Source organism: Pimephales promelas, chromosome 17 (assembly GCF_988280905.1).
Source record: "Pimephales promelas chromosome 17, fPimPro1.hap1.1, whole genome shotgun sequence".
In the NCBI taxonomy this organism is placed as follows: Eukaryota; Metazoa; Chordata; class Actinopteri; order Cypriniformes; family Leuciscidae; genus Pimephales; species Pimephales promelas.
In genome coordinates, this window is record NC_142785.1 from 27,171,396 (window position 1) to 27,197,344 (window position 25,949).

The 25,949-nt window shown below is 39.8% G+C and overlaps 1 protein-coding gene across 3 annotated transcripts in view; it reads right to left on the reverse strand.

Annotated features, from left to right (window-relative positions):
- Positions 1-245: 245 nt before the first annotated feature.
- Positions 246-25,949, reverse strand: part of rnf213b (ring finger protein 213b) — a 36,549-nt gene continuing 10,845 nt past the window's right edge. For 2 of the 3 annotated variants that reach the window (XM_089122298.1, XM_089122299.1), the window contains exons 25-63: positions 22,047-25,925; positions 21,825-21,961; positions 21,624-21,722; positions 21,306-21,439; positions 21,108-21,224; positions 20,722-20,771; positions 20,459-20,612; positions 20,212-20,347; positions 19,633-19,821; positions 19,399-19,532; positions 19,088-19,263; positions 18,797-19,000; positions 18,400-18,587; positions 18,122-18,242; positions 17,829-17,929; positions 17,526-17,708; positions 17,307-17,452; positions 16,826-16,925; positions 16,545-16,656; positions 15,443-15,641; positions 15,129-15,319; positions 14,920-15,042; positions 8,976-9,086; positions 8,502-8,744; positions 8,326-8,431; positions 8,196-8,230; positions 7,853-8,101; positions 7,544-7,709; positions 6,529-6,614; positions 6,189-6,422; positions 5,920-6,052; positions 5,740-5,823; positions 5,386-5,566; positions 4,255-4,462; positions 4,077-4,154; positions 3,685-3,882; positions 3,473-3,562; positions 1,702-1,871; positions 246-779 (exon numbers count right to left, since the gene is read on the reverse strand). In XM_089122298.1, coding sequence (XP_088978424.1) covers positions 644-779; positions 1,702-1,871; positions 3,473-3,562; positions 3,685-3,882; positions 4,077-4,154; positions 4,255-4,462; positions 5,386-5,566; positions 5,740-5,823; positions 5,920-6,052; positions 6,189-6,422; positions 6,529-6,614; positions 7,544-7,709; positions 7,853-8,101; positions 8,196-8,230; positions 8,326-8,431; positions 8,502-8,744; positions 8,976-9,086; positions 14,920-15,042; positions 15,129-15,319; positions 15,443-15,641; positions 16,545-16,656; positions 16,826-16,925; positions 17,307-17,452; positions 17,526-17,708; positions 17,829-17,929; positions 18,122-18,242; positions 18,400-18,587; positions 18,797-19,000; positions 19,088-19,263; positions 19,399-19,532; positions 19,633-19,821; positions 20,212-20,347; positions 20,459-20,612; positions 20,722-20,771; positions 21,108-21,224; positions 21,306-21,439; positions 21,624-21,722; positions 21,825-21,961; positions 22,047-25,925 — 9,381 coding nt within the window. In that variant the 3' untranslated portion in view covers positions 246-643. The remainder of the gene's footprint in view (positions 780-1,701; positions 1,872-3,472; positions 3,563-3,684; positions 3,883-4,076; positions 4,155-4,254; positions 4,463-5,385; positions 5,567-5,739; positions 5,824-5,919; positions 6,053-6,188; positions 6,423-6,528; positions 6,615-7,543; positions 7,710-7,852; positions 8,102-8,195; positions 8,231-8,325; positions 8,432-8,501; positions 8,745-8,975; positions 9,087-14,919; positions 15,043-15,128; positions 15,320-15,442; positions 15,642-16,544; positions 16,657-16,825; positions 16,926-17,306; positions 17,453-17,525; positions 17,709-17,828; positions 17,930-18,121; positions 18,243-18,399; positions 18,588-18,796; positions 19,001-19,087; positions 19,264-19,398; positions 19,533-19,632; positions 19,822-20,211; positions 20,348-20,458; positions 20,613-20,721; positions 20,772-21,107; positions 21,225-21,305; positions 21,440-21,623; positions 21,723-21,824; positions 21,962-22,046; positions 25,926-25,949) is intronic. The other variant, XM_089122300.1, reaches the window with a different exon arrangement.

The following is a 25,949-nucleotide window of genomic DNA, read 5'->3' on the forward strand; positions in this document are numbered from 1 at the left end:
GTAGGCGTGCGGCACAAGCGGCAGATGTGGTGTCAATTTGAGCTTCTGAGATAAATAATTTACTATGACTTCTAGTGAGGGAGTTTTAAATGTGGCACACTAATTAAACTAATAATTATAACTATCAAACATGACAAAAATATTTTTGTTTATTGAACGTTGAACGATTTTATAAATATAATTATTCCATTTAACCAGAGAATTGTACCAGAAACTAAAACAATGCACCCGTTAAGTGTAGAAAGTAACTGTTTATTTTCTAAAATAATTGGACAAGGTTTTGTATCTTTTGTATACAAATCACATTTAGATCAGTAATACAACTTTATTGGTCCCTGATTAATAACAAAAGTAGAATGAAGTCAAATAAATGACACAATGTCTCACAACAATACAATATTGATCAATTAATTCTTGGTCTCTGAATCCTAGTCTAAACAATAAAGTGCTTAACAATTCGAAGACATATTCAGAGTCCTACACAGATAATTTTTAATCAATTGAATAAACAATAAAACATCCAAGAAAGATTAAGGGCATTGGAATGAGTCCTATACATCTAAAATGACGAAACGCAGCAACAAAAGTAGTCCAGATCTTGTCACGTATTTTTAATTTGGTGCGACTCATTGAGAAGAACATTTCAGTGTTTGAACTCCACTGCAAGCTTCCAGATGTTTGCTGCTTTAGCCAAAGTAATTTCCTCTGGAAGACTGTCTAGACCAGGAAGAGCAGTGATGTTCTTCTTCTCCAAATGCAATTCCATGGTGGAGGCGATGCTGTGGTGGAACACAGAAAGAGACAGGAGGAAGGGTGTTCAGTGGTGTGGTTTAGGATCAACAGTTAGCTTTGGATTCTATTGTTCTCAACACACGCATTCCTATTCTTTCCGACCAGCTGCCTGCTCAGTAGGTGACCAGAACAGGGCATACTGACAGATGGGAGCCTGGAGGGGTCAAAGTGTGCCTCTCTTGGGTTTAAAGCCCACAGGTCTCCAGGGATTGACTAGGTTGAGGAGAGTGTGCATTGTTGTGATTGAAAGTGCTCATTCTGGGTAAAACTTTAAAGACCCTTATGTCAATTTTTGTTGTAGGACTTGGTATTAAATACTATAGGGTGTTTTTAAGTGCATTTGCTTTGGATGCCAAAACATTTCCTGACTTTCTATTTTGCCAATAATTACCCTGAACAATGATATTAAGGTTTAAGTAATTTGGAATTGGATTGATGTTTTCAATCATAATAAGCCACATATATCAAAATGCTCCAGTGTCATCCAGTTTTAAAATGAATTACTATTCAGATCTTCTATATACATGACTGCAGTATATTTTTGTATGATGTTTGTAGTATAACTTGTGGTTTTCAAAAAAACAATGTTCAAATCAATCAATTACTTTTCCCTTCAGTGTCATAAGACCCCTATGCTTTGTTCTAGGGTCCTGATCATTCTGTAAAGGTTTATTTTTATGATAATGAATGGCTTACTGTAGTTATCCCTTATGAAATGTACATTAAAAAAAGTCTGGCAATCAAATGCCTAGCATTATTTGAACAATGGTCAGGCCATTTTTGTGAGCAGTTTGCCTTTTGTAGCCAGTTTGCCTCAATAAACCCCACTCTCACAAATGGTGAGCCCAGAAGGCTGCAGTCCAGGCGGCTAAAATGCAGGGGAAATAAAAAAATAAGATCAGTTCTTACTCCCATTGCGGAGCGAAGCCGTCTTCCACAGTGCAGTTGAGCTGAAGGATCTCATGTAATTCCAAAGAGAAAATGTCGATATCTGTGAACCCAAGGAAAACTTTCACCTGCTTTCTTTCCTCTGAATTCAGATTATCTCGGAATTTTTCAGACAACTGCTGGAATGGATCCTGTAAAATTGTAAAATATTTAAATTAGTAAAACCATAATAAATAAAGATAAAAACATCTTTAGTATGTTCTGGAATGAAGCGTGAAAAAAAAAAAAATGCCGTACTGTCGTATTTAATCAATATGGTCCAGCTATTCAGAAGATTATTGCTTAAAAGTCTTTGAACTGTTGTTTGTGGCACACGCTCTCTTATTAAAGCGCGGCACACTCTGACCAACACTCTCCCTTGGATTTACAACCCTCGTTTGTCCACTCTCTCTGTTGTTTAGGGTCAATCAGAGGAGGTCAACAGAGGTTACTAGTAATGGGGTCAGTTTAGTGACAGGCTAAATAGCTAAGCAGAAGGGGGGTATGGATGCCTGTACAAAGAATGCACTGTGAAAACATTCATTTGACTTGAAAACATTTATGCATATACTACCATTCAAAATTTGGGGATTTTTCTTTATGTTTTATGCTAAAAAGGTTGCATCTAGTATTCAGTAAAACAGACATATTCTGAAATATTATTAAACCGTTTTCTGTTTTTTAATATATTTTAAAATCGACTTTATTCATGTGATGACAAAGCTGAATTTTCAGCATCATTACTCCAGTCTTCAGTGTCTTCTAATATACTGATTTTTAAACATATTTGATTATTATCGGTTGTGCAGCTTAACATTTTTTTTTTATATATAGGGACGGTGATGCATTTTTGTCAGGTTTCTTTGATAAACAAAGTAAGAAAGAACAGCATTTTTTTTAACAAGAAATTTTGCAATGTTATAAATGCCTTTACTGCACATTTAACTCAATTTAACGAATCCTTACTAAATAAAACTATCAATTCCTTTAAAAAAAAAAATCATACTTTGACCAAAATTTTACACAGTGTATTTTATACTAAGGCACCGGCTATTTGCACTAAGTGTAAATATTTGTTAGATGCTATTTATACTTAGTGCAAATAGCAGAAATGGCAGAATCTATTTGCACCTCAGTGTATTGTAGCATATTATAAAACAACATGTAATAATAACAACATATTCAGAGTATATTATCATATTTAAAATAATAAATAGTACTTAAAATTACCTTCCCTACACCTACTTTTACCCGTTAAACACTTCATTCCCACTATTAAAAACCCGTTTATAGGCACTTTATTTCCATATTTTCGTGTTTTTCATTTTAAATAAATGCTACTCTGAGCTGACACAAACCAGGGTCGCTCATTTTAAAAGCTAACGCCACCCACCTGTCACTGATTCTGTTGTCAGTGAGATTTATTTAGTAATTTTGGCTTTTTGGCTAATTTTAATGTAACAAGGCAGACTATTTGCACTATTAACACTCCGTTAAATACTAAATACACTTTTTTGAGAGCTATACTGAGGAAATTTTATGATTTGTGTTAATGCATGCTTCCTATTGGCTTAGTAAAGGGGATCAGAAGAAAACAAATGCTATAATTGTAATTCATAGTTTAGATGTAAAAAAAAAAAATACTATGAGATAGCTATGTGTCTTAATGACATACAGTTCTAATTGTCTCAAAACAACTTTCTTGTATGTTCCACATCATACAGTAGCTACTGTAGGCTGAATGTGAAATTACCTGTCCTTTCCTCATCATCTGTTCACTTTTCCAGCAGGTAAGGAGCTGCCAGGTGGCTGTGCACTGACTGAGCCGGTTCTCTTTTAAAGCCTGAAACCATGAAGCGTGGATTCGAATTACAGAAGCACACAGGTGATAGGCACTGAGAGTAGTGGTGAAATACCTGCTTGGTTAAATTTCCTTGAAGTTACTTCTTTAAATACATGCCTCACCTCAGCTATGTTACTTGAGATCTGTTGGTCCATTTTCAAAGAGTCTCTCAGATAGGACAGCAGCAGGGCCTGTGGGTCTCCTCCAGTTTTACCTAGGAAACGCAGTCCAATCTCCACAACATACACTGCATCACACACATCAGTGAATGAACGTAACATTGATCTCATGGAGCTGAGCAGAGAGCCCTTCAGAGGTTCCTGTCAATCAAATGGGGAAAAATGAGGATTCCTTGAGAAGAAGTGGACTTTCAATTAACTAAAAAATGTATTAATAAATAATTATATTAATTATATTATATTATATTTCTACATTAAATCACCGTAAACCAGAGGCATTTTACCTACTGTTTTTAATCAAATGATTGAAATGAAAAAAGACTGAAGAAAATTACCTGAGGTATTTTGGCTCTGACCTCATTGAGGACTTCTATAAAATTCTGATGGCGTCTTCTCAGATATTTATCAGTGTCCTGCAATACATTTTTAATAATAATTTTTTTAAGTAAACAATGAATCTGGTCATATATTGAACACCAGTATGACAATAAGGTTTAAAATGTCAAGACTCACTGTTTGAATGCGTGGTTTGCTTGCAAAAAAACGTCTGCTGAGTTCTCTCTCAATAGCCGGATAATCATAGGAGCTCACTGTCTGCTGACCCTTCTTTAGTGTGTAATGGCAGTTAGCTAACACCAGAGGGAGCAAATCCTTCTCCGGGTGACACAGGGCAAGTTGGCTCTCGGACAGCGCAGCCAATGGAACTTTATAGTCACTGACACTGTAAGTCAAAAAACCAATTAATTGACATGCATTAAGTTGTTGAAACACATTTAGGGTGCTTTTCAAATGGAAGGCTGCATGATCAAGGCTGCATATCTTGGCTGCCACGTCATCAAGCGTTGCTGAAGGCTCTCTTAATTTGAAGGATCCTTGGAAAGCTGCCTTCCTTTCGTGTCCTTTATTCACCTTTTTTTGAAGGATGCATCAAGTATATCCTTTGGATCCTTAAAATCCCCCACAATCCTTTTCATAAAACACACATTCCAATTCATAAAAAGAACTGATGGAAAATGAGTCGGCACTGCGCTTGTTGTCTGAGTTCGGAAATGAAGGTACATGTGTGACATAGCCATGTGCATTTACTAGATCGTTTCATTCCAGCATTTAATGCTTAGGGGGCTCTAGGTTACACGTCTCCGCAGGACTGGACTAAGAGGGACACAGCCTCAATAGGATGCAGTCTTCTGTTTGAGATGCACCCTTCACTTATAAACATGTAAACTTATACTCTCTGATTAAAATGATCACAACTAATACAGGTTAGAATGTGCTTATACTCTTACATATACACTATAGAATGCATACAAAAGATCAAAAGTGACAGTAAAAAAAGTTACATTTTAAAGACATTTTCGCAAATTCAGAACGTTTCAGTTTTAATGTACTGAAAAACAGGGTATATACCGCAAAAAAGGACGTATGGTATGGTCACTATGTAATGGCTCCTGAAATTCAGCTTTGCCATGACAGGAACAAATTACTTTTTAAAATTTATTGAAATAATTATAAAAATACAGTTATTTTGAAATGAATAATATTTCACAAAATGTATTTTTACAGCAATTTTAATTCAAATAAATGCAGCCTTGATGAGCATAAAATACTTTGAACAATCGTATACATTAATTCTCAAATACACACCTGTCTTCCTGGTGACAGAGTTTTCTTGCCTCTCGCACAAGACTGTTATGGGTTTCAGACAGAAGATCTATGATTGCATGGAGACATGCGCCTGGTCCGTGACGACTCGGGGAAAGAAACTGCCCGGAGCTTTCCTTAGTTAGGTCTTTTTCACAAAGTGCATGATCCAAACCCACTGAAGCTGAAATAATAAAACAATTCAGCAGGTTAGCCTATTAACTATTGTGTTTTCTATGTAAGGATGCAGAAAATATTGGTCTGTTATCCATTTTTCATTTTTTACATTATATTGTTGTGCCATTTAAATGTTTAAGCATTTATGTGTTTTATAATTTATAACCTCTAGAAGCATACCGTTGTTGGATATTTCCATTCTGAGTTGGTTCCACACCTTCATGAAGATCTCTACTCTTTCCGACAATAACTTCTTCTGGTGGCCTATATTCAGTAACACAAATTAGAGTATTAATTTTACACATATACAAAAACTTCATCAACTAGCTCTCTCCACCAGTGAGTATAAGCATGACAGACCAGCAGGAATACTGTGCAGAAGTAAAGCGATGGTGTGGGTTTGTGTTTGGGTCTCTGAAGGAAGCACTTTCAATAGATCAGACAACAGGGCAGCAAGAGCCGGCAAATGGATCAGTTGTCGTATGCAGTGCACCTGAAAAAGACAAACACACACATGTGCATATATATATATTTTTGGGAACATGATTAAAGACTACTTTAAACCATTTTTGTAACTTCCATAATGGGACACAAGGACCTGGATAATTGTATGTCTTCAGTTAACGAACCTTATTGACAAAAAGCATAAGCAGGGCTGCTTGACTCTGGTATATTTCCTGCGTTAAGCTTTCCACCGTTAGGACAGGTGAGGGGCTCCAGAAGGAAGAATGGTGAGTGGGGCAGTTAGTGGGGAGATTAAGGATTTGAGGGTTTCCCCCCATCATCTTCATCAGGGGGCTGTTAGAAAGTCGATTATCAGCTGTAATTTGCTCCTGTGCACATCTCAACATTCTGTTCATATCCTGAAAACAGAGACAAAAGTTGATAGAAGCAAGGACATGCGGTTAGATGGCTTAATATGTACACTTCAAATGTCCTCCCTTGATATTTAAAAGGATCAAGACTGACCTGTAAAACAGGACTGATGACTGTTTTACACACTGTAATCTCCCACTGCTCTCTGGACTTCCGTGTAGACAGATCCACACCAGCACCTCATGTAGAAGGGAGAAAAATATCAAACATAGGTTCTCTGACTGCACTTCTTTTTTCCTGCACTTCTCATTGTATTTATTGATTTTAGAAACATTTACATTAAAATAAGCACAGAAAAAAAAAGTTAAAAAAAATAAATAATAATAATAACAACAATGACAACATCTATACTATACAAATGTAAAGACAATGGTACATTAATAACATAATTTCTTATTCCTGGTTACACCGAAAATAAACTATTTGGTTCAGCTTCCTTTAAAAAATCTATAAAGGGGTTCTATACTTTGAAAAACTTTCCAGATTTTCTCTGACTGCACTTTAAAAAAAAAAAAATTTCTTCCAGTTTTGTTACGGTCAATAACTATTAAAAATAACTCAAGTAAAGCTGAAATAAAATATAAATATTAGATGAAAAACTTAGAAATAGAAATGTTGCTGTGGCAACTGAAATAAATAAGCTTAATCTGAAGAAAAAATAAAATAAAATAATTAATAATAAAATAATAAATAAAAGCTAATTAAAAACATGAATAAATACAGTAACACTTCACAATAAGGTTTCAATAGTTGACTACTTTAGTTTAAATGAACTAAGAATGAACAATACTTCTACAGCATTAATCTTAGTTAATGTTAAATTTAACATTTACTAAATACATTATTAAAATCAAATGTTGTATGTGTTAACATTAATTAATGCACTGTGAATTAACATGAACAATTAACTTTATTAACTAGCATTAACAAAGATGCAACAAATGTATTGCTCATTGTTAGTTCATGTTAGTCAATAAATTAACTACATTAACTATTATAAATACTATAACTATAAATAATACTAAAATAACATACTTTGTTACTACTGTAAGTAAAATGCATGCAAACTTCAAGAAGGTTTAATTTTAGTCGATATTAATATGGATACCTGAGGTGGTCTGTAGAAACCTGCTGAAGATCAGATGAATTATAATGGCAGTGTCGTCCATGTTAAGATTCAAAGTCTTTCCAAGAACCTCCATGTCCTTCTCAAGATGTTGCCAAAGGAATTCTTTGACGTCATTAACAGTCAGTCTGATCATATTTCTGATGCCCTGTGAAGAACCAAGGCATTGATTCTCTAATGCTAGTTGCCCACTAACTGACTTTAAGTAGTTGGCATTATTTAGATAAAGTTTCCAAAAACCAAGTGAGTTAGCTCATATTGCCATTAGGGTTAATTTCATTTTTTTTTTACCTGTTGGTGATGAATGGCCCCTTGTAACATGGCCAGGTGAAGACATAGACGAAGGACAAAACACTGTGCTTGAGGGAGATTCCTGTTTGGGGCTTCAGACCGGTTGTTAGCCAGCCCCAGTATATGTCCAGGTCGTGTCAGGTCTGTGATTCCATTGACTGGAGTAAAACCTTCCACTGGGATATGATTCTGGCCTCCTATAGGCACTCCACAAGTGGCACAAGTTGAAAAAGCTATTGGTTTACCACACTAAACAGGTGGAGAGAAATAAACAATCATAATCATTTCCCAGAATACAGTATCAATTCACTCAACTGAAAATGAAAGAAAATATACTTCTCACCTCTCCCACAAAGCATGCATGGCCCTTAGAACAAACTATAAGGTCGGCATGAAAAACAAATTATTTTAGTTAGGTGGCATTTAAAGAAGTATTATTATTTTCATTGACTTCATCAGCAAGTCACACTTACGGTACATCTTCAGTTTTCTTTCCTTGAGCCACTGCTGGGCCTCACTGGTGTGGTCGTCAGGCATTGTGGGTAGAAAGACTTCCTGAGGATGAGTAGAGAAGCATGGCTATTTTAATTATCATCATGATCCATTCAAAAACCAAAATATGTTTTATTCATTAAGTAGTGGTCCTTACTGTCATGTGCTGTGGTTGAGAGGCGATGTTGTAGAGGGGATTGAGCAGTCTGATTCCACTGTAAAACACTGCGCTCGCATGTACCAGGAGCTCCAGTAGAAGACGACGCTGAGCAGGTACACCTGCATTGAGACTCAGGTTAGATCCTGGACCTCCAATCTGATTGGATAACAGAGCAGTGCAGAGCTCTCTGGCATGTCCTGAGATGCTTTCTCTAATAACGTTCTCCAAGAGCCCGATCTCCTGTTCACAGAGAAGGAAATTTAGTCTGCCAGGAGTGTTTTGCCATTTTTTTATTTTTTAAAATGTCAAAGTCATTCATACAAACTTGTTACTATTACAGGTTGGATAAATTTAAAACATCAGAATGATAAATATGTGAAACTTTGTTGCAATTTGAAATGTAGTCCTACTGTGTATGGATTCCAATTGATATCTGGGTTAATAAAATCATAAAACCTAACCAACACTTACCTGTGCTTGAGGATATTTAGCTTTTTCAGTTGACATGAAGCGACAGGTGACCTGCCTGAACACAGCTAGAGTCAGCAGGACGTTTTTCAGTGGGCCAGAACCTCCCATTGTCTGAAAAAGTTTTTATTCATTTATTTATTTATAGAAAACTGTTTACACTCCAGCTCTAAGTACATTATACACCACTGTTCAGAAGTTTGGGCACAAGATTTTTAAGAAAATATTACTTTTATTCAGCAAGGATGCATTAAATTCATCAAATGTGACAATAAATAAATTCTTTACTGACATTGTAAGACATTTCAAATAATGCAAAATTTAAAATAACGCTCTTTTTAATTTTCTATTCATCATACATTTCTAAAAAATGCAAAACAATTTATATAAAAATATAGGAGGACAACCATTTTCAACATTGAGAATAATGAGAAATGTTAGTCGAGTATAAAATTAGCATATTAGAATGATTTATGCTGAAACTTCAGCTTTGCCTTCACAAAAATTAATTACATTTCAAAATACAATGAAGTAGAAAACACTTCACATACATGCATCCCTGTATATTAAATATATATATATATCTTATCATAAACATTTGAAAAGTAGTATAACATTATACAGTGCATCGACAAACAACTTGGTCAAATGTGTCCTTAATAAGACACTTGACATACATTTCTTTTAAATAAATGTATTTATTTAAAACTGTCATGAATCGCACCTCTGTGGCTCTCTCCGCTCAACCCAGAGCTCCGTCTCCTGAGTATTAAACTCCATTTCCCATAAGCCCCGTACCTAGCGCTGATTACCGGCACAGGTGAACCTCATTCCCCGTTCTATATAAACAGCCCGTTGACTCTTCATCAGTGCGAAGTCTTGTTTTGCCCCGGCGACATTTCTGAGCGTTTATCTACCGATTATTCTGGATTCCCTGTGTACTGACCCTTGACTGTTATTGGATTTGATTCTCTGTCTGCTGCCTGCCCCGACCCTTGCCTGTTCTCTCTGGATCACGATCATTGCCGCCTGTCCTGACCCCTGCCTGGTATCGTTTATGCTCTTGGACTGCCTGTTCTATGTTTGATGCTGATTGTTGACTCTTGCTTGTTTGACTACTCTTAATAAAGACACTGCATATGGATCTGCACGCCTCTGACCCTTCGTTACAGAAGACTTCGCCACCACAAGATCCAGCAGCCATGCATCATCTAGCGTCAGAACTATCCACTCAAGCTAATATCCTGGCATCTCACCAACAGCAACTGGTCAAACTGACTACACTTACCGAGCAACTAGTGAAGTCCGTTCAGTTACTCACGCCTCCTTCTGGTGCTGCGGCTATTCCCTCGGCAGCGTCCGAACCTTCTCCTCCAATAGCGGGTAATGCAACCATCAATCCCCGTTTATCCCTTCCTGAGAAATATGATGGAAGTCCCGCCAAGTGTAAAGGCTTTCTAATGCAGTGCTCTATCTTCATTAATCAACAACCCCATTTCTATCAGACTGACGCGAGTCGAGTTTCATTTATATGCTCATTGTTAACAGGCAGAGCATTGGAGTGGGCAACAGCACTTTGGGAGGGAAGTAATTTAACCTTTCCATCCTATCACGACTTTTTGCTGCAATTCAAGGAGGTTTTCGAACACCCCGCCGGAGGGAGGGAACCAGGTGAACAGCTGCTTTCTTTACGCCAGGGCGCCTCTTCAGCGGCTGATTATGCGTTATCTTTCCGTACCCTCGCTGCTCAAACAGGCTGGGGCGATGATCCACTCAAGTTGTTATATCGAAAGGGTCTAAATGCTGAGCTTCAAGGAGAACTGGCTTGTCGGGATGAGGGAAAATCACTCCATCAACTCATCGATCTGTCTATTCGTCTGGATAACCTAATACGTGCTCGGAGAGTTCCACAGAGTCCCAGAGTCAATCTACCGCTAGCGGTGAGTCAAGAGAGCGAACCCATGCAGATCGGCTATACTCATCTAACGCCAGAGGAGAGAGAGAGGAGAGTTCGCAATAGACTGTGTCTGTACTGCGGTGAGGCTGGCCACATGAGGGCGACATGCTCCAAGCGACCCATTGCCCGAAATTCTAAAGTGGTGAGTTGTTCTGTCAATTCCTCTAATGTATTTGAGATGGAGGTTACGCTTTACTTTGGGGAGGAGAGAATTAATACCACAGCACTGATAGATTCTGGGGCAGCAGGAAATTTCATTGATTTATCTTTCGCCAAAACTTACCATATCTCTCTCATTCCATGTACTTCACGGATGGCAGTAGCAGCGTTAGATGGACGCCCGTTGGGGAGTGGTGAGATACAGTATATCTCGCAGGAAGTCACGTTACAGACCAGTACCCTTCACTCTGAGAGCATCCAACTGCTTACCATTGAATCACCACGACACCCCATAATTCTAGGATTACCTTGGTTAGAGAAACATAACCCCGTCATATCATGGTCTGAGAAACAGATAATCCAGTGGTCCAATACCTGTCAGAAGGACTGTCTTCGTTCCATTACCAAGGTATCCTCACCCATCACTCATTCCGAAGTGCTTGACCTATCGAAGATTCCTGCACAATATCACGATCTCTCTTTAGCCTTCAGTGAGGACAAGGCAACCAAACTTCCTCCTCACCGCTCTTATGACTGTGCTATCGATCTCATTCCCAACGCCGTTCCTACGCGAGGAAGAGTTTTTCCTCTTTCCCAGCCTGAATCCGAGGCTATGAAGTCATACATCGAAGAACAACTATCTAAGGGCTTCATAAGACCATCTACTTCTCCTGCTTCAGCTGGGTTTTTCTTCGTGAAGAAAAAGGATGGAGGATTGCGTCCCTGTATTGATTACCGCAGTTTAAACGAGATCACCGTGAAATTTCGCTACCCCTTGCCATTAGTCCCCGCTGCTCTTGAACAGCTCCGTACCGCCAAGTATTTTACCAAGCTTGATCTGAGAAATGCTTATAACTTAATACGGATCAGAGAGGGAGATGAATGGAAGACAGCCTTCTCAACCACTACGGGGCACTATGAATATACAGTGATGCCCTTCGGATTAGCCAACAGTCCCTCAGTATTCCAGTCCTTTGTCAATGAGATCTTCCGTGACATGATAAATCAGAACCTCATTGTGTACATTGACGATATCCTGATATACTCAGAGACTTTTGAGGATCATGTGAGAGATGTGAGAGCGGTATTACAACGGCTCATGGATAACCAATTGTACGCCAAGTTACCCAAGTGCGAGTTTCATCAGACGCAGATCGCCTTCCTAGGTTACATCATCAGTGCTGAGGGGGTCACCATGGATAGCAGTAAAGTTGAAGCAGTGGTAAACTGGCCACAACCCACTAACATCAAACAACTGCAACGTTTCCTGGGCTTTGCTAACTTCTATCGACGATTCATTAAAAACTTCAGCATCATCGCAGCACCACTTACGTCCCTACTACAAGGAGGTGGACATCAGTTAAAGTGGTCATCCAGAAGCGTTTCTGCCTTTCAACAGTTAAAGGAAAGATTCACCACAGCTCCCATTCTGCACCATCCAGACCCTGAGCGGGAATTCATCGTGGAGGTAGATGCATCCGATACAGGCATTGGGGCTATACTGTCACAGCGGCAGGGGAATCCAGCAAAACTTTTTCCTTGTGCTTTCTACTCACGTAAGCTTAATGCTTCAGAGAGAAATTATGACGTAGGAGACCGGGAACTACTGGCTATGAAAGCAGCATTAGAGGAGTGGCGTCACTGGTTGGAGGGAGCTCATTTGCCTTTCACTGTTCTGACTGATCACCGTAACCTTGAGTACATCAAGACCGCCAAGAGACTGAACCCCAGACAGGCCAGGTGGTCCCTCTTCTTTAGTCGATTTAATTTTAAAGTAACTTACCGTCCAGGTTCCAAGAACGGCAAGGCTGACTCTCTCTCACGGCAGTTTGACAGCTCAATCGGTCCTCGCACATCAGAACCCATTCTTCCTCCAACTCTCATCGTGGCTCCAATCCAGTGGGACATTATGACAGAGATTTCGGCTGCACAGCACGAGGAACCAGCACCACCAGAGTGTCCACCAGAGCGCACCTATGTACCTACCCGTCTTCGCACCCGAGTATTGGAATGGGTGCATAATACCCCCAGCGCAGGTCATCCTGGGATCACAGCCACTAGCCATCTGGTAGCCAACCGATTTTGGTGGTCGACACTTCAAACAGACGTCATCTCCTTTGTACATCAATGCAATACCTGTAACATTTCCAAATCATCCCATCATAGACCGGCCGGACTACTCCAACCACTTCCAGTACCACAACGACCATGGTCCCATATTGCCATTGATTTTATCACTGATCTTCCTCCATCCCAGAATTTCACCACCATTCTCACAGTGGTTGACCGGTTCTCGAAGGCTTGCAGGTTCATTCCGTTGGCCAAACTCCCCACAGCCCTTCAGACAGCCGAAGCTTTGGTGCAACAGGTGTTCCGGATGTACGGATTACCCGAGGATATCGTGTCGGACAGGGGTCCTCAGTTCACTTCTCGGGTATGGCATGCTCTCTGTGAACGATTGAACATTAATGTCAGTTTGACTTCCGGATATCACCCACAGGCCAATGGGCAGGTAGAGAGGCTTAACCAAGAGCTCACACGTTTCTTACGGACATACTGTAACCAGAACCAGCAGGATTGGAGTCACTTTCTGGTATGGGCCGAATACGCTCAGAACTCCTTACGCAAGCCTTCTACAGGTCTTACTCCTTTCCAATGTATACTGGGTTATCAACCGCCTCTATTTCCCTGGTCAGGGGAGCCCACGGACCTTCCAGCCATTGATGCTTGGCTACAGAGAAGTGAAGAGACTTGGAACAATGCTCATGTGCATCTACAACGTGCAGTTCGACGTTTCAGAGAACAAGCAGACCGTCATCGGAGAAAGGGTCCCAACTATCAACCAGGACAGTGGGTCTGGCTTTCATCCAGGGATCTACGCCTCCGTCTTCCCTGCAAGAAGCTGAGTCCTAGGTACGTGGGTCCATTCAAAATTCTTAGACAAATTACCCCTGTGTCATACCGTCTTGCTCTACCATCTACTTACCGCATATCTCCCACTTTCCATGTCTCATTACTCAAACCCGCCGGAGCTCCGAGTGGAGAGAGGGACCAGGACGAGGTTGCGGAGACGAGCTCCCCTCCCATCATCATCGAGGGTGAGGAGGCATACCGTGTGAGGGAGATTCTCGACTCAAGACGCCGAGGCAGGGAACTACAGTATCTCATCGACTGGGAGGGGTATGGTCCTGAGGAGAGATCTTGGGTAAAGTCCCATGATATACTTGATCCTACACTGATCTCCGAGTTCCATCAGCAACACCCCACCAGACCTGCTCCGAGACCCCGTGGAAGACCTCGGCGTCGCACGCATCCTCGCTTCAGGAGCCGCTCGCAGGAGGGGGGCTCTGTCATGAATCGCACCTCTGTGGCTCTCTCCGCTCAACCCAGAGCTCCGTCTCCTGAGTATTAAACTCCATTTCCCATAAGCCCCGTACCTAGCGCTGATTACCGGCACAGGTGAACCTCATTCCCCGTTCTATATAAACAGCCCGTTGACTCTTCATCAGTGCGAAGTCTTGTTTTGCCCCGGCGACATTTCTGAGCGTTTATCTACCGATTATTCTGGATTCCCTGTGTACTGACCCTTGACTGTTATTGGATTTGATTCTCTGTCTGCTGCCTGCCCCGACCCTTGCCTGTTCTCTCTGGATCACGATCATTGCCGCCTGTCCTGACCCCTGCCTGGTATCGTTTATGCTCTTGGACTGCCTGTTCTATGTTTGATGCTGATTGTTGACTCTTGCTTGTTTGACTACTCTTAATAAAGACACTGCATATGGATCTGCACGCCTCTGACCCTTCGTTACAAAAACATATGTAGACACTGACCTGTAGAGCATCTTTGAGTCCATTTGTTGTGCCTTCCTGCAGTGTTTCTCCCACTCCATCTCTAAGAATGTGGTATGACTGACCACAACACAAAAAACGGTCCACCTCTGCAGGAATCAATCTCTGTAAAAGAGAAAATAACATAATTATAATATTATAATATTAATTATAAAAACAATTAATTTTATTATAATTTTGAATGGCCATACGTGAAGGAGTAGTATCTCCGCAGGAAATATCCATTCATAATCAGTGCTGTTGATCAGTGCTTGCAGACAGTCCATGCCAGCCTGCCTGTTGAGTGCTCGAAGCAGGTAAACTCTGTACCAGTCGTTGTTACAGTATTCAAAGACAGCCTTCACCTGCTCCAAAAGCTTTAACTCAACTTCATCAAAATGATCTGAAAGACACCAAACACAAGGAAGGATTGCACACAGTTTTGCAAATGTTGTCTACTATTATTAATTTGAGCGCATTGCAGTCATAACATCCATGAATCAGTCAGACCAGAAGACTCTCGTACCGGTTCTTTGGCTGACAGCTCTAGACAGGATACGGGCAGCAGAGTCCAGACACATTCTGAGGTGAGCCATAGACAGCAGAAACTCAGATGGGTCTTCCTGTCTGGAAGGTGTCTGTTTACGAGCCAGTCGGCTAAGGAAGCTTGAGTTGTCCTTAAGTTGTCTATGAACTCCATTGGATCCAGAACAAAACAGGGAATCCTGAATAAACATACATACGCTTTTAGAGAGATATATGCAGACTTTAGATTATAATTAATGTGGCTGAAATCAGAATACAGTCATTGGTGTACTTCATTAAAAAAAATGTTTTTAGAGCATTGTTAGGCATTTGCTAAGATACTCTGGATGGTTGCTAATGCATAGATAGGTGGTTGCTTACTGGCACAAAACAAGAGTCAAAAGAGTCCACAGGATTTTTCCTCCATTTGGTTATCCACCAAACAAAAATCTTAAAGGAGTAGTTCACTTTAAAAAAAACGTTTGCGGATAATTGTGTGACTCTCCTGTTCGAACTCTTTCATCAAAATGAACGAATCTTTTTTCGAGTCAATTTGTTCATTTTGTTTGTTGAATGAAACAATATGACTCAAAAAAAGATTCGTTCATTTTGATGAACGAGTTCGAACAGTGTCACAAACGTGCATCACAGAACAAAGCAAGGCGAGCATTTGAGCTTATAAAACTTTCATTTTTTAAATGAGTGATCGTTTCGCTTGATAAGACCCTTATTAATCGTCTGGAATTGTTTAAAGCCTTTTGAACACTTTGCAGTTTGCACTGAAACTCTCTTTTGGACCTTGAACCGTTTGGTGGCCCATTCTGGAATGTTTTCATTAAAAACCTTAATTTCTTTTCGACTGAAGAAAGAAAGACATGGATATCTTGGATAACATGGGTGTGAGTAAATTATCAGCAAAAGTTTTTTCTTTTTAAAGTGAACTACTCCTTTAAGTATGATCACACTTGATGACTCATTCATGTCCATGATACAAAACAGATTAAGTGGTAAAGTTTAGTACTTGAGCAATAGTAAAATAGTAAAGGCCAAGCCAGCACCATTATTGAGCAAATAAAAGACAAAAGGGTGTGATTATGACACACCTGGAAACAGTTAACAAAGAGTCGATAGAGTTCAGTTCTGTCCTCCTGGTCTAGAAGCTTGTCCTCCAGGTCTTCTAAGTACCTTTGAATATGTTTCTTCACCTGTTTGAAACTGAAGAGATTATCTTATTTAATTCTGCTCTTAATAAGAATGACCAAAACTCTCGAGACAACTTTGAACATAACAACTCACTATATGCTGCATATTTAAAGACATACACAAAAGGTCACATATGCCTGGTGTGTTAAAGTGTATGTATGAGTTGTCAGTATTACAGCACCTGTATTGTAGGAGGAGTTTAGGCAGCACAGAGCGCACCACAGGGCTCTGGTCAACACAGTCCAAAAATGGGGTGAGCTCTTTGGTCTTATAAACATCTCCTGTAATGTTAGATATGTAAACATAAACATTACATATTGCATAAAGATAACATATTATTATTGATATTATAGAACACATCCCTCTTTCTAGGTTATCCTTCTTTGTGATGATTTGGTTGACCTCTTTTACAAATTTAAACATCCGTTCATAGCAGTTCTCACGTTATTAGCATATTGGAGGGGGAAATTATTATATTTTAAACTTTGGCCTGTTTTTCACACAAAGCTATTGTATGATTTCGGAAGACTTGAAAAACAGAACATCGCATGGACCCGTTTTACGATATTTGAATGTTAAATTTATTTCCTTTTTGAAGCTTGAAAGCTCCAGTCCTTATTCATTGTACAGAAATTTAATTTTGAGATGGAAAATTCACCCACCTTGAGCCAAGATGAGGAGAGAGAAAAGCAGTTCCACCAGGTCCTCTGTGGGGTCTTGATCATCAGTCAGACAGAAGCGAGAAACCACCTCCAGGAAAAATGTGTTACAGCATTTTCTTATCTCTCTATGCTGCTTCAGGGCTAAGCTGTAACAGACAAAACTCAGTCTTTACAGACTATATATATCAGAAGTTACCAGGAGCAAGGAATTAAACTCACTCAATGGTTCTGGAGACAACGGGCCGGTAATTGTTCGATAGAGGTTCCCTGCACTTGGGACAGTACTTCGCTTCTTCTCTCTCCATGGATCTCCTCAGACAGGACAGACAAAACACATGCTCACAAGGAAGAGAAGTGGGCTCTGACAGATCTAACAGACACACAGAGCACGTCAAACCATATCTGTGAAGAAAGAGTATACAGAAATAAACAAAGGTTATAAATCATTCAGTAATGCTTAGTAAAATAGATAAAATATTGTTACATAGTTTCAAATAAAATCCAACATATCAAAATGTGTACCGCAGTTCTCTGATGATACACTCATTATGGTAATCATTGAGTATGCGGATGATTTTTTCAAGATTGTCTGTGGTCCTCAAATCAGGAGACCCTTCCATTAGCTGTGAGAAAGGAAATATAAGCAGCATATATGCTAAGTGCTAATATATATATATATATATATATATATATGAGAATATATGCATCTATCCTGAGAAAATTAGCTGTAAGCACTCACATTTTACTACAGCAAAAATGGCTTCAATGTCTAGTACAAAAGTAATAAACAGAGCCGACAATAAGCCTAAACTCACCCCATGCAACTGACTGCAGTGTTTCAGAGTCAGTGCGTTTATCCGCTCATCTCCAACTTCCATTTTGATGACCACCTTTTCAATGAAAGCAGCCACTAGCAGCAACCCCTGCCACACTGACCTAAGAAAAAAAAAACATTTTTACAATATGATTTGAATAAGAAATCATGACATATATACAGTATATGTCATGATATATATAAAAAAACTTTGTTAATATAAAATCAAGTTTTCAAATTATCCTATTTTCCAATTCTGGAACCTTCTTTATAACTCACTTTATAGTGTCTAGTTGTTTGAGACAGCCAGGGCTGCAGAGGGCGCTGTAGTCTCGACTAAGCACTCTCTCTAAACATGGCTGAAGTTTCTCAACTTCTTGCAAGAAGGTCCGGCATTCAAGTAGTGATGTTACGGGTAGGAGCTTTGTTTCTTCAACACATATACCAACAGCTAGAATGTCTTCACACTGTAATTAAACAGTTTCATTAGTTTAAATTTAGTTGTTTGACTGCACACTGAATGTTATACTGCTACATAGCAGTCATTTCAATAAGCACTGTAATCTAAGTCACAAGCATGTGTTGACCAACTAACAAATTTTTGCTGATTAACAGCATAACCACACTAGCAATCCTAAATCAACATGAAAATTCATGCTACATTCCTACTCCTCACCATTTCAGGGCTTTCTCTTTTTGGTCTTTCTCGTTGGATGATGTGAACCAGCTGAGGGTTGAGCTGAAGGGTATGTGATAATGTGTCCATGCGTGAGGCGTAGATTTGGGCTGCTGCAAGGATCCATGATGGAGAGAGCTCAGGAGTAACTGACATCTCCATTTGCAAAGCAAACACACAGCCCAGCACTGCAGTACGAAACACCTGCACACACCCAAACACGCCCATATTAAAACGAGAGTGGTGTGAAAAACAATGTGTTTCCATACAGGCAAAACATTTGCATCTCACCCAAAGCTCTTCCTCAGAGCGGACTTTGAAGGACAGAAGAATATGATCAGTCAAGAAGCGCTGACCCAAATCAACCTTCTCTCTCTCTGAGAGTTTCTGAATATAGCTGCCCAGTCTACTGTCTGATATAGCACTAACAAACTGTAGAATCCTTGCTTTGCTGCCTTCCACAGTGCCTGAGAGAAAATGAAAAAGCATTAGGTATAAAGTTTTGCATGATTTTTGATTTTACATTAGAAAGATAAAGGTGTTTTAAGTTCAACTGTATGTGGTATCTGGTTAGCAAACAGGCCAACCTTGTGAGACCTTACCTTGCACAAACTCTGATTCCTCCCACAAACTCTGGCAGTATGCATTTACCAGCCAGCTAAAAGGAGCAGCACAGCGTCGTTCCACTTCTCCAACAAACAGCTGACACTGCACATTAATCTCCAGGTCTTGGGAGCTAAAAGACGTAAAAATCCACCTCATCAGTTAAAGTTAGATATTTAAAACCAATTGAATGCCACATTTAATCATAACCAGGTTCCACGCATTAAAAATACCTTGCATTTTGTAAGAGAGTTAGGTCAAGGAGCTGTTGATCTTCAAAGATATCCAGCCAGAACTGAGACAGACCCTCACTGAGCCCTTCTCCATACAGTAGGTACAGATTGCAGTCTCTGTCTAACACTTCTAACACTTGGGCCAACACTGGGGTCAAAACATCCTGCAGACGGCGCCACAAAGTGTGCCTAAACACAAATACAGAAATGTTTTTGCTAGCTAATTGTTAGTTATCTCTAATCTATGGCTGATCATTCAGTGGAATAAACTTAAATTATCTTATTGTTTGATTGCTTGTATAACAGCCATGCAGAGTCACAATAGCCTTTAGTAAGGATGAAGCTTGAGATTATTTAAAGGCATTTTTGCTTTGTGAAATGCTAGATATGCAAAGCTTCCAAATCATAATTGTACAGCCATTTTTTAACAGTTCAGAGTAGTTTTAACTGTCTGAGATTTTTATCTACCCTCTTTTGATTGTCATGATATAATTGGCCCTGAGGATTGACTGTTTTTGACCATCTGGGATATATAGATGATAGATTGTTAATGCTAGTTGCAATATAGTACTGCAGTACCGAAGTGTTCCACCTTCCTGCAGAGCTTTCTGGTTCTTTGCCACATTATAAACCCAGTCTTCTGGATTATGAACCAGCTCCTCCTTCCGCATCAGTACAAACACCAGCCTCCTTAGTAACACTTCCTGGAACCGTACTGTAAATACATATATAAACAAATACATATAACTTAAGCTAATAATTTCTGACAGTTTTTAGTTTTAGTTGGACTTAAATGGGATGGTGGGGGAGGGAGGGTTAAACTGACCTCCTATCCGCCCACTGTCACCTCCCAGAAGGCCAAGCAATTGGTTCACGCGCTCCATACTCTTGGAGGGGTTTTCTATATCTCTCAGCAATGAAGCAGCTTTCTGGGTGCAGGCTCTTATTAGGGACAAACTGTGAAGATGTACTGAATGTCCCTGACAACAAATAAATTATGTTTTAGTCAGAAGGTATGCAGTTTATTCCCATATGACACATCTGGCATATATGTTTAAACATATTTGTTGCAAGCTTAAAGCATTTTACCCTCTCACTTTCTGGTCCACCTGTATCCATTTCTTCTGATTGCTTGACATCTGTAAAAGAATACAGTTTTTCTTGCATCTTGTAGGTTTTAAGATTCTTTTTAAATAAAATATTATGGCTTGGGTCTCTTCTTCAGTGCAAGTCTAAAGGATTTTTATCATCTGCCAGGTAGAAACTTTAAGACCAACCAACCACTTACTGAACACTTCTCCTCAACAAGTTAAACAATTTCAGGGATAATTTGACATTTGTTTAATATTAAGTTTAGGGGATTGCTTAAAAAAATAGCCAGCACAATAATAAATCAGAAAAATGTTTTTCTCGTTCCTCCAATTTTAGCAATTAGTGGACGTACAAATTGCAGGCAGCATTTGGTCCTTACATACCTGACTGGATTGTCTGAGAGATGAGTTTACTTATAGGTATTCCACAAAAAGCCTTAAGATTTAAGCTTATGTCATCAGAATCTCTGAGGTCATCAATATGAGCAGACAGCCAAACTCCTTTAGTAAAAAAGATAAAGAAACTTGTTATTTGACAATAATATCTGAACACGTTTCACCTACCAAAGTAGTTCCACTTACCTCCTTGAAAGCCAATGTACTTGTTGCCACTTGTTGTGCATTGCTCCCCAATTCGGGAGAGCTTTGTTATGAACACAGTATAGACATTGCATTCATCCGACTTTAAGGACAAGATTTCATTCATGGTACTGTACCTGAGGTAAGAGGAATAAAAGGATGAAATGTGAAAAAAGATGACTGACTCCTGTACGGAGTGTTCCTAAACTGAAATCTGATGCAAGTATACTGTAAAATGTGAGTAAACGTAATCCACTTTTTTTCTAATAATCTTTCTCAGAAATGTCATTGTTTTTTAGCCACCAACATCAAAAGACTCACTTCGCTGAAGCAATAAGTTCATTTTTGCACAATGACTCTTCCATGTCCATCTGAACCAAGAGAATGTGTAGAGAAAGCCCAGAATCCTTGAGGAATGACCTGTGGGAGAAGAGATAACGTACAAGAAATTGTTGACCATTTGTTGAAAGGTACTGAATTTATTAAACATATAATAAAAATAGTATCAAAATAGTATCAAACCGGATCTTGGAGCAAAAAGAAACTTCAGTGTCAAATTGGTGTAAAGAGAGCAGAAGAAGCCGCTCGGTGGACAAACCCAAGGCCGGAGCAAGATTTCTCACATCAGCTCCAGTGAGAAGATTAGAGAATGTGGTTACCTAACAGAAAAAACATGAACATTAACAAATCTCTTAAAAGTCTAAGGAAAAGTGCATCCATTTTCTGTCATCTGTAAAACATTACCTCTAAGAATTTGCTCTTGTTCTGATTGGTTTTGTTCAGATGATTTTCTAAAAGGTCTCTGAGAGACTGATGGCTTTGCTCATGGAAATACATTCTCTGAAGCTTGTTTTTCTCCTGATATCCAAATTCGGAATACTTCAACCTAAGTAGGGAGTCTGGTGTGGAACAATTCAAGAGAAAGCTTTTGGCAGTTTCATAAGCCTCCTCTTCCTCATCAATGGTTTTGTTTGACTCCATGGTTTTGACTGCCTCCATGCTGTCTTTTGCTTCAACATCAACAGGATCTTCATCCATTTTCACAAGACCAAAATCCTCTCCAAGAGTCACAATTTCTCCATGAAGCTCTGCATCCTGTACCTTATTGTCAACTTCCATTGAGGCATCCTCATCAAGACATTTGTTAATTTCCTCTTGTGACACTCTTACATCTTCACCATTGTGATGAGCCACAGGTTCCTCTATGTCCATGGCCACGTTAATGTTAGATCCCTCTTCACTTGGTTCAATGATTTCATTCTTGTAAATGGGAATGCAGTCGAGTTCATCATTTTGAGTAGCTTTATCATGGCCCAATTTTTGTATTTTCTCTAAAGCCTGCAGGAGTGCACTGGCACAAGCATCCCCATGGAAACCAACAAAGGCATCTGATAAGCTGAAATTTGCTTCAGAAGATTCAGACTGCTGAACTTGTGAGAACTCTTTCACCCACTGTTTGAGTTTTCCCAAAACTCTGTGCTGCCAAGGAGTCAAATCTGTACTCCTATCAACTTTGTGTTTCTCCAGTCTGTTTTTTAGAGGAACAGGAAACTTTCTGTAGACTTTTTCCTGGTCTTCCACCACAACTAGTCTGAAGTTTTTGTGAACTCGACACTTTACTCTATGTGAACCAAGTCCCAAATCAACATATTGCTGTCCACTGAAGTACACATAGTATTGATTCAAAGCATCATAAAGGCTTTCATATAGATTGAGGAGATTCAAAAGGATGACCGTTCGACCCGTCTCCATGCATGCCTTTATTCTACTCACATTGCGGCATATCTGGGCATACTCCTGGTCTTTGGGAAATCCTGATCCAAAGACAATTTCTGGGCATGTATAGTTCTCCTTGGAGAAAATATGGTGTTGGATTATGTACAAGGCAGCATTATTAGTTGTGAGCAACAGAAGGTAACGACATTCTTTGTCATTGTGGTGGTTAAGATTTTTTTCAATCATTGTCAATGTACTTGGCCTTTCGACATCTTGAATGTTTTGGAAGATTTCCGAGAAGTAATCAAGTGGATCAAAATCATCCGTTTGTCCACTGAAGTTTCTCAACACAGCCTCTGCCAACTCGTTGTCACATGGCTCCTTATCTGAATCGCTGACTGTTGCAAAAAGCATTTTTATCAAGCTATAATAATCTCGAAGTCCAAAGAACTGCTCACTGTCAGTTTTACAGATGTTTAGGAAGCCTTTTGCCAACTTTGGTAGAAGGTGCTTGATTTTGAGAAGAATGGTTTGTGTCGATGAGCAGATGCCTTCAGCTGTCTCAACTAAGTCCTTTTCACTTGGGTCCCAACGGGACACAAAGATACCCCTGTTCATTTTTGCTGGATCGAGAGCCCAGTTTGAGATTCCAACAAATCCAACCTTCATGTATGGTTGTGGGTTGTCACTGTCTATGCATCCATCCTCAAGAAGAGGATGCAATGTCTTCAATGGCATCTGAGGAGAGTCCTCTGCAAGTCCTATCTCATCCAGTACAACTACTGACACGTACTCTTCTAAGTTCTTATCCTTTTGGAACCGGGCACAGTTCCGGAAGGTTCCAATGATTCCTTCAGGGCTTGAGTGAGGACTGCACTGAAAGGACACCATGTGAACCTCCTTGAGTTTCTTGAATAAGTCACAGTGAGAGGCCTGGCGCTGCATTGCATCTGCTACGACAGTCTTAGCAAGAGATTTTGAGCTCCCTGGCTTGCCAACCAGAAAGAGTGGAATTCTCAACTCAATGCAGACCACCATGAGGAAGACATTCTCTTTCAAAGCGAGATTTTTGGCAATCGTTTCTCTTGTTTGGATGTTGCTTAGAAAGAAGTCTTGACATGAAGCTATCTCCAGCTCCAGTGACTCTTTAGAGTTCAACTCATAAGGAAAGTATTTGCTGATAGTCTGTAGGTATGGACTTTTGTCTTCAAGTGATGGGTAATAGCAAACACCGACTGCAAGCACCAAGCATTTCAAGATCATCTGCTTAATTTCAATTGAGCGGGAACTTGGAAAAAAATCATCTCTGTGGTTGTAAAACCAAACCAGGACACCCATTGATCTCTCCACATCCCTAAGACTTACAAAGCTGCATTCATCTGCTTGGCTGCGCATGTATTTCTGAGAGGCAGCCAAAACTTCTGTGATCACACTCTGGCATGCTAGGGGCAATCCATGATCTCTCATTTGTTTTTGCACAATCTGACGAATGTAAGAGAGTTCAGCTGAATCACTTAACTGTCCAAAATCCCAAACCAGAGGCACCATGCTTGGGGGTAACGGGTGAACACGGTACACAAGCTGTCTCATGGGAACTTTACCAAGGCGATCCTCAGTATCCTCAGCTTTCACTCTGTATCCTAAACCAGCTTTCTCCAAGCGAGCAACCATTTTGGGTGTGTGTCTCTTGTATGGATTGCAAGCAGCAATTATTTTCAGACCAGAGTTTTTCTTCAGAGGGTATCCCTGTACAGTTTTGTCACATAGCACTTCCTTAATGGCAAAGATTGCTTCGGTTGTGTTGGCTTCATCAAAAAACAGAACAGTGTCGAGTTTATGATTTTGCCAATTTTTCTGAGCAAGTTCTTCTGCTTCCCGCACCTTCCTATAGATGATGTCAGAAGTAGTACCTCCATGAACTTTGACTAATTTCATGTTTTCAACAGCTCTGCCTTCACGTTGCAGATCACAGAGAAAGCGCACAAGCCGTGTCTTCCCACAGCCAGTTTCTCCCATGATGATCACAGGAATCTCACATCTGAATCTCATATGAATAGCCAACATCTTCATAACATTGTCAGTAGTGAGTTCATACGTTGGATCTGGATCGAACTGTCCTTTTACCCAGCCTTTTTTGGCACCAACAACAATGGAAATTCTTCGTATCTTGTCTTCTCTGGACAGGTCATCAAAGTCCTCAGAAAGGTTAATTCTTTGTCGCTCAATGTCTGAAAACAGGTCTTGTGTCATCACATTTTCCATTAACACTTTGCCACTTTTCGGATCGACTGCGTTAAGAATTGTCCCATTTTTCTTGACGTGGAATCCTAAAAAAGACATGGTGAAATGATCTGCATTGAAAAAGATGTATGGGTGAGATTCATTTTCCCATCGTTTCCGAATAGACAGGATGTCTTCATTCTCAGAGAAAAAGGAGGGGCTCTGGTCAGAGATGTCAATGGAAGGAGAGGCAAAGTCTCGAGCCATGTGAATCATGAATTTTACTATGAAGCCCTTAAAGCCACTTAAATTGTCAGCAAGGAAGTCTGGATCACAGAACAAGGAATTCTCACAGTCTTTAAGCTGCAGGTTAAGAAACCAAGTAAAGTGCTTTAATTCTGCCCATGATGGGTCCTTCAACCCATAGTTCAACAAAAGATGCTGGAGACAGTCAACTGGATCACCTTCTACAGAATGAGCTTGATATTTGAAGTGATCCAAGTGGAAATTCATGTTGAACCTCTTCAGGTATTGGTAGGGTCTCTGAATGTCTTCACTTTTAAACTCTCCAATGTCCATCAGTGGATCCAAGGATGTGTACCGCCCTTTTTTTCTCATGATCTCCAAATCCTTGATAGGGGGCCTGCAGAAGATAGTAGGCAGTGCAGTCAAAAACCCATGGGTTGTCTGTAAAACAAAGAAATGCAGAAT